The sequence below is a fragment of the Phaseolus vulgaris genome, chromosome 4 (genome assembly GCF_000499845.2).
Source record: "Phaseolus vulgaris cultivar G19833 chromosome 4, P. vulgaris v2.0, whole genome shotgun sequence".
Taxonomy (NCBI): domain Eukaryota; kingdom Viridiplantae; phylum Streptophyta; class Magnoliopsida; order Fabales; family Fabaceae; genus Phaseolus; species Phaseolus vulgaris.
In genome coordinates this window covers 7,616,475-7,625,417 of record NC_023756.2, presented here as the reverse complement: position 1 = coordinate 7,625,417, position 8,943 = coordinate 7,616,475, and the positions used below count along the sequence as shown (strand labels likewise).

General features: G+C 31.9%; 1 protein-coding gene across 5 annotated transcripts; it reads right to left on the bottom strand.

The window, feature by feature from the left end:
• On the bottom strand, positions 1-6,320 carry LOC137837132 (fructose-bisphosphate aldolase-lysine N-methyltransferase, chloroplastic). 5 transcript variants are annotated; one of them, XR_011085367.1, is made up of 14 exons: positions 5,818-6,316; positions 5,415-5,490; positions 3,974-4,179; positions 3,742-3,828; positions 3,554-3,646; positions 2,341-2,495; positions 2,147-2,231; positions 1,979-2,065; positions 1,780-1,899; positions 1,431-1,532; positions 1,175-1,345; positions 789-834; positions 603-686; positions 1-306 (listed from the first exon to the last, which is right to left on the bottom strand). XR_011085367.1 is itself a non-coding variant. In XM_068646001.1 (13 exons), exons 1-11 carry the CDS (start codon positions 6,151-6,153, stop codon positions 1,178-1,180), a joined length of 1,515 nt encoding a protein of 504 aa, XP_068502102.1. In that variant the 5' UTR covers positions 6,154-6,320; the 3' UTR covers positions 1-306; positions 789-834; positions 1,175-1,177. The 5 variants fall into 5 exon arrangements, 3 of the variants coding, with proteins under 3 accessions (XP_068502102.1, XP_068502103.1, XP_068502104.1); XR_011085368.1 differs by having other exon boundaries at positions 1-277; XM_068646001.1 differs by lacking the exon at positions 603-686 and having other exon boundaries at positions 5,818-6,320.
• Positions 6,321-8,943: the final 2,623 nt, after the last annotated feature.

Genomic DNA, 8,943 nt, shown 5'->3' with positions numbered 1-8,943 from the left:
TTAATAGAACTATGTACACAATTGAATTAGATATTGTGATTCATGTTTCCATTTACAGAAGTTGTCGTTCCAACACTCAAATATAATGATCAGTGTAACTACACTAAGACGGTAAAATAAAAATTTGATCAAATGATGCTTCCTTACTTACCTAGGGAGTGAAGCAACGCCTGATTCAACGGACACGAAAAAACACATTGAAATTTTATCTTCAGAGGTAAAAGCACAGCCGCCGTAACCTTTTAAATCCAGAACTCTTGCATCATTGCTGGTTGACCTGTGATTCAAATATATGATTGTATTGACCTACGAAATCCATCATAGTATTCAGAAATTACTTTGTTCTATGCACCATGGTTTTCCAAAATCAAACTTCATGAACTAATTTTCTTTTAGATACGGGACCTGAAACTCATAATGCATATGTATCTACTAAGCAAGTTAGAAATCTGAGAAAAGAAAATCCTAATTATATAACTACCAATCAACCCAGCACAACATTTTATATATAAAAAAATGGATTATGCAATGTAAACTCTTTCTTAACTTTATTTATTTTGTAATTCAAAGATATTATCATCTTAAATTCAGTAGATATTTACCGGTTTGCATAACGAAGGATGCTTTTTGCACACAGCTAGAAGTTTAAAGAAACACGAGCATCATATCAAATCTTGAAGTCTAATCTACATTCACATTTAAACCAAAGCTGAGGAGGATTAACTACATATTCCCTTAACTCGGGATTTCTAATAGGGTCCACATCAAGAACATATATTTTTACTGACCTGGTTCACCAAATTCATATATTTGTACAGTACAGACATCCAGTTCCTACAAAGTACATGACAAAAGTTAAGGAACTTCGTTGCAGAAATTTTCAATTCATTATGGGTCTATTTGGATAAATTGCCCCATGAGCAGTTATAGGACACTAAAATAAAAAGAAAAACGAAAAAAGTTTCTCCATAAACTAAAATTAGCTTATGCTTTAGTTAACATTTACTTTCTAGAGAAGCTAAGATGACATCTATAATAATTTGCTAATTTTAGTTTATGGAAAAGCTTTTTTTCTTTTTTCCTTCTTGATTTCTTCTCCTATTAATGTTTACAGAAAAGATCATTCAAACAAACCCTAAGAACATGATTATGCTGTTTCAAACAAGAGTCTAACCTTTCATTTTAATAAAGGTGCATAGGGAGCCGGGCAGGGAGATATACTGTGATCTGGAAGCTGATTTATGAAATCAGTTGTTGCATGCAAACAGGCATGAAGCATTTTTTTTTCCAGCCTAACAAATTGGGTAGCAACTCGCTTCTTTGGATTCAGATTACCATCTGTCAGCTAATGAAAGACATAAATTCTCAATGAAAAAGTTGACAAGTCTAACATTACATTATAGTCAACTTCTAATGATAGAAAACAGTACCATAGATTCGTCTTCAGCCAACGTTGTAGGGTACCTAGCCAGCCGAGTCTTGAAATAATCTGTCAGCTGGTCCAACACAGCCCGTTCCATACAAGGGCTTACCTATAATGTATAAATAGAATCAACTTTTCACATCAAAGAGTTCCTCTCTCTATTTAAATAAGAATAATTTTGTTTTGGAAAAGGGAATAAAATCATAATCTAATTAATAACAGAACTTCCAAGAACAAACCCTCATGTAATGAAATATCAATATATGAAAGAGGCATATGGATAAGACAAATACTCGACTGTGACAATGACATTCTTAAAATTCAAACAAGGAAAGGAAAGGATGAAACAAACTTACAGGACAAACTGGACCTTGAGAGGAGATCACAGTTTGCATCTCAGAAGGATCTGAAACATAGCCCAAACGCAGATAAGGAAGCATATCTAAAATAGCTTCTCTTTCCTTCCCAGAATATACCTGCACAAAGGTTGAAATAAGGAATTAATGATCAAATTCACTAAATAACCTTAAACAAGAGTAGGTTCAGTATCAATACACGAAAAACTTGAACTGATAACTTTCCGTTCCTTTGAGCTACAATTCTTTTATCTTGATATTGTGGATCTTCAGTATCTAAAGCTGCCTGGAACAGTTGTATCAACAAGGTTAAATTTGAATTTAAACAAAATACTGGAAAAAACAAAAGTAAAAGTCCAACTCATACCTCAACTATAAGACGATCATTGGAATTATTTTCATCAACAAAACCATAGTTTATAAGTAACTTTGAGTTAGGTTGTGGGCCACACCTGAAAATGACCAACTGCAAATATTATAACCTAGTTCCTACACAGAACAAAAAAAGTCCTCAAACCATGTGCTTATTCCAATTACATTCAATAAAATGAAGTAACATACCAGACAACAATTGGGTCCCCAGCTTTATATGGGCGATCAACTGCAAGCTCAACAGCGCCATCAACAGCAGTTAACATTGCCTTGCAGTTGCTTTGGTAGGAAAGTAAAGGAGGTCCCAGGGGAACTAAAGCAAATCTCCGAGCTAAACTAACTTTCTGATTTCAAAAAGGATAAGCAGTCAATTTGTGCCAGTTGCAGAAAAAATAAGGGAATCTTTATGTCCAGACAGAAGAAGAGCACTGAGCTCCCAGCACGCATTAAATAGCAGAAGCAAAACACAATCTATCAACGTGAATATTCACAAAAAAGGGGTAAAATATATTTTTGGTCCCTCTAAAATAAGTAATGTTCATATTTATTCCCTCGAAAATGTCAGTTTGAGGTCCCTCTAAACCCCTTTTTTACTTTAATAAAACACTATCTAAACAACTTAGAAAGGGACTAAAATGAAATTTACATATTTTAGAGAGGACAAAAACATATTTTACCCAAAAAAAAATCATTGAGAAGTCTAGCATGAAATATTAAAGTAATAACCAAATTTAATGGCAACAGCTATCCGAGGACCGCACAAAAATTACTGCACTGTGTAAAAGAAATTAGATCTATAATAATATCCATGCATACTTACTGAAACTAATGCATGCCTCGTCAGTGAAAAGATAACACCAACCCAAGAACATAAAGCCAAGTCTGTGTAGTATTATTCCAGCCCAAAAATACAAATCTGTACACTAACATCCACTTACAAAGGAAGATAATTCCTTTCACACAGGGTATTCCCTGTTTACAACAACCAAAGGCTCTCGTAACCCCCACCCCCTATCATGGATGAACTACATATAGACTTTCGCACAAAATCTCTCCCCCGTACAGCTAACATCCTAACTACTTATTTTTAAATTTCCTTCTATAATACACCTTCCACTTTCTCATTATTTCCCTGCCTAGCAAAACCTCAAACACATTCCATAGTAACAATACTAATAGTACATTTTTCTATTAATTATCATTTCATCTAAAAAAATCCAACAATCACTTAAAATATATATACAAATTAGATAAAATAAGTAAAACTTTTTTAATTGTACCATAGAAGATTACAACATTTTAGATTTAGGTAATTTGATTCCATGAACAAATGATTAAACAGCCACTGTTTAATTTGGTGTTTACCTGCATAGATATGTAATGGATAACAAGGAAATTTTACCTGTAAATGCACTACACAAGACTGAATAGCAGCAAAGGCTTGTTTGAAAATCTCAAATGAAAAAGCCTCAGTGGGAATATCATACGGATATTGCTGCATTATATTTAAGCACATAATGTAAGAACTAAATGTCAAAATGTAAATCACTATTTCAGTAACTGAACTTGTTCTAGTGTACTTTTTACCACCTGAAACAGAGATCCTGCCATGAACCAAACTGTGTCAAGTTCGTTATACTCTTTTCTTATTGCTTCTGTCCTTTCAATAACTTCATCCTAAATCACAGACATCATAATTTAGTCTGGTTAGTTATATTTGAAAAATATCAAGCATTAAACTAACCTAATATTGCTGCTCATCAATACAATGGATATGGAATAATAGTAACATCATTAACGAGAAGAGAGGGGAGGGGCTAACCTTAATTGGACTTCCTGACAGGTAGTCCAGCTCAGATTTTGACCATAGAAGAGGTGATTCCACTGACAGCTGGCCCCTACCTCGTTGACGATCGAGCTCCCTGATGTATGGATACCAGAAAGACTTCTTCCCCTGTTTTTTCTCATACATCAGATATAATGCCAAGCACGCCAATTCGGACAATTTGTTTGTTGTCAATAGCTCAGCTGCAATAAGGATAAAAATCACAAGGTATTAATTCCAATTTTGAAACATTTAAATATTTAATACACCCCAAATCAATTGATACCTTGTTTTAATTACACCTGGACAACACTGATACACAAATCAATAGCAACAAGTAGTACAAAGAACATAAACTGTCTTTCCCACTGTGCAAAATAATTCACTTTTAGGTGTTTTCCAGATTCATTTCCATGACTATACATATTTTGTTGCCCAAAGTGACCATACCTACTCCAAACAATTTCCAATGTCTTGTTAACACAAAAAATGATTAACAAAAGGAGCATGCCATTCTGCCACCAAAAATACCTATCACTAATCTAATAAAATAATTTAAGCTTGTGAATAGTCCTCTATATCAATGAAGTTAACACCATATAAGCCATGACATACTAAAAACCAACCATTGCCCTTATCTTTGCTAGCTGCAAAAAGTGAATATTGCTAATCAATGTCCCAAAAAAAGGCTAATATTCAATATTATGTTATCAAAATTAATCCAAAAAGAAAATTTTAACATAGTAAAGTTTAAATACTAAATATAAATTGAGAGCTTATACACGCAAATTATCAATAAATACTATATTTTGTGTTCTTATACGTGATAATCATTTTCGATTTGGTCTATTTTCTACATTTTCAATAACAACCAATGGTAAGCATAGAGTTCAAAACAATTAAACACTTCGGAAGGATCATCAACTTCGTTTTTCTAAGATCTAGAGTGTTCAAATTAAGAATGACTGTGACCTGTAAGAAGTAAAAAGCAAAAATCCATCCACACATCTTAGTATCTGATGATTAATTTCTCATGCAAATTCTACTAAATTTTGAAAATTCTTAAAAACTAAAAAGAAAAACAGTTGGGTGATGTTTTCTCATCCTCTTCTTTTGGTTCATTCAAATGTTCTGTTCAAATAATTAAGGAACAAACTTCCATAAAGCAAAAATACACTCAAGCGACAAACACTTACAAATAAGCTTCCTAAGGATTAAACAAAAAAATTTAGAAGATACAAAAAAGTGCTTTTAAAAGCAATAAACAAACAAGGCCAAGATGTTTTCCCTTTTTGCAGATATTCTAATTTCCATCACTTGTTAGCAAATTAGTAAATAAAATTTAAAAAAATCGAAACACATGCAATTGCATTGTATAATTATGGGAATAGGCGCAAGACAAAGCCAAGACCAAAGAATAAAAACATTGCACAATTACCAACAGTCTCATTTCCCAATACCCTCTCCAGCGTAACAACCAAGGAATTAGGAACGGAGAATGCAACATCGCCAACCTGCAACGAGAGAAAGACAACCCCAAGTAAATCATCACAAAACCCCCATCAAAGAAAGACCAAATTACATCAACACTACTGTGGCTTTCCCCAAATTCACACATTCTCCTACCTTGCTATTCCTATAACAGACCCTTTAATGTTTGAAATACATTACAAGAACACTCCCTGCTCACCCAGAACACATTATATTCTATGCGAAGGAGGTTAATGTAAAGTTAAAAAGAGTGTAAATTTCGAAGAAACAGGGGTATCAGTGTCTTTTGTTCATGAAACAATCACACACACAATAACAACAATAATAATATTTTTGAGGGGTGAATGAACCTGAAGATCTTGACTCGCTGCAACGTAATGTATAGGCTTATGGGGATCATTGTGGCAAGGTTTATCTTTGAGAACAACCTTGCACGGCGGGAGACCGTGTTTGTGCATCCAAGATTTAAGGTCCTCCTCGTGCTTCTCTCCGGCGCCGGCAACCGCAGGACCGCCGCCGGCGATTAAGGTGTCGTTGTTGGAGGCGGAGTAAAAGGTCCTCCTCCTCCGGCGGTTAATGCGTAGGTTTACGGCGAAAAAGGTGGATAGCGCCGCCGGCGAAGGGGAATAGCGAATCGGAGGGGAGAAGAAGCAGGTGTCGGAAACAAAGAGGCGCGAGAGTTCCATGGGATTAGGGTTTTACGAAATTGGGTGCAAGAAGAAGTGTTTGTTGAAGATGTTGAGTTAAAGAGATATTTTGGTTAGTGTTGTGAATGCAGTGGAGAAGGATAAGACCATGAAAAAGAGATGAGAATTTGGTTTACAGGGAAACAAAAATGCACAAAGAGACAGCTGGTGTTTTCATAACTAATTTTTTTTAATATTTTGTTTCAATTAGAAAGTGAAAGAAAAAAAATGAAAATTTAATTTAATTGATTTGATAAAATAAAAATGTGTGATGATTTAATAATTTAAAATAATTATCATAAGTGTTATTATATTAGAAATTAAAGGTTTAAGTTTCATGTTTTTCATAATTGAGTTGGTGTTAAATTTGTTTAGTATGTCTAGTATCAAAATAACTTATATTTGTGAATTGATTTTTTAGTTTAATTTTTGTGTTAATTAGGTAATTTAGTTATTATCTTATTTTTTTAATATTGTTTACTTGTGGTTAATATAAATGGATAAATGTTTTTTATTATTTTAATTATAAAAATCAATCATTTTATACTAATTCAAAATATTCTTAAATTCATGGATCGTTAAATTAATTGTGTAAATTGAATGGAAAATGGTAATAAATAATATCTAACATCTTTTTATTTTATTTGAATTATCCTTTATTTTTACTGTAATTTTATTTATTTTAATTCATGTCTTTCTAATTTATGCCTTTGTTTTTATATCAAATTTTAATTTTTTTATATTTTCTTTATAATTAAATTAGTGAAAACATATCTTTTTCATCGTGCCTCATTTACATATATTATTATACATATAATTATTTTAATAAATACAAAAACACAAAGACACACAAATCTTAAACATGCATCTCCTTATATTATATATTGTCATCAAAACATAATTATATATAATAAATTTATAAATATAATGTAAATTATCAAAATAATTATTTATATTTATTTTAGTTAGACAATTTTACTTTTTAATAATTTAAAAATAATTTATTTATTTACTTATAAATAAATAATCAAATAATTTTTCATTATTTTAATTACCTAGTTATATGATATGTATATTATACTGATTTAGGCATTATTGTCAATATTTTTATTATTACTACAAATTGGTTCTTATTATTAATATGATTTTTAAATTTAACGCTTTAAAACATTTATTTACTCCCTACAATTTTCACATAAAATACATTATTTACTCACTCATTGGTCAAACCATGTCGTATATGTAAAAAAACAAAAATGTGACAAATAACGAAACAGTGGGCCGAACGAACTGCCCAATAAAATAAAAATGCAGTGACAGATAATAAAAATCTGACGGTTTCTTGTACCTCCATATCTTATTCTCCATATCTTATTCTGTCACCTCCATACTCAAAATAAAAATACATTTTTGTCCTTCTTGTATCATCCCATAGAGTAGTTTTCGGATTATGTAATTTGGAAACTCATTTGAAAAACGACTTCCGGATTACATAAACCAAAAGTTAAATAAGACTTCCGGATTATGTAATCCAGAGAATAATCATGCATCTGAAAAATAGCTTCCGGATTATGTAATCCGGTAGCTAATTATTTGAAAAATGACTTTCGAATTACGTGATCCGAAATAATGTAAAGGGGTATTTTTAGAAATTTGAAAACTTATGGAGGTGAGAGAAGGTATGGAGGTGCAGGAACAAACAGTCTAAAAATCTAGGCTAAACAAATGGGTTCAGCTTTTTCAGAAAATTGCGGGTACATATATAGAAAAAATGTGTTGCAAATTATAAAAATGTCTAGCCGAATGAATGAGGTCATGCTTTTCAAAGCTGAGGGTGCATATATAGAAAAAAAATGTGCTGCAAATAATAAAAATGTTGAGTCATTTGAATGGACTCAAGCTTTTCCAAAAAGCTGATTGTGCGTATAAAAAGCGTGTTGCAAATAATAAAAATTCTGGGTCATTTAAATGGGCCCATGCTTTTAAAAAAACATGATCATATGATAAAAAAAAATGCAAATTCTCTCTACACTTCCATATAATTTTTAAATATCAATATACCCTTCTTTTTTAAATGAATACTAGATTGACCAATACGGAACCTAAAACTAGATTTGGTATTGCGTATCGGATTGTACAATCTGGTTTGTAAATTTAAAACACAAATCGGATTGTACAATTCGGTGCACAATCTCATATTTAATTTGAGGTTTCGGATTGTGTGAAGAAAATATTGTGCGATTTGTATGAAGAAAGAGGAGGTGCAAAATATTGAGCAGATGTTAGTGTCTAGTGCTAGTAGAAAAAGCCATATGCTTTGGATTTTGAGGAGATAAAGAAGATTTTTTATGTACCCATTAATAAAGTTGTGAAGGAAATGAATGTGAGGTTAACCATGTATTCCAAGTAATCAAGTTTGAATCATTTTTCTCTCAACGAGTTTTGATCCATGTTTCACATTGTTTGACGTGTAAAGTGTTTGTTTTTGGCTTGTGGCTATAACAACATCTCATTTCAATATATGCGAAGAACCTTTGTCAATATTGAGTGACGGAATGAATACTTTTTTAGATAATATTGGATTGGCCAATCTGGAACCTCAAACCAAATCAAGAATTGTGTATCGAATTGTACAATCAGGTTTGTGTTTTAAGTTTACAATTTGGATTGTACAATTCCATACACAATCCTGAATTCTGTTTGAAGTTTCAAATTAGTCAATCTGACATTCATTTAAAAAAAATGATACATTTGATATTTAAAATATATTATGAAGGTGCAGAAAGAACC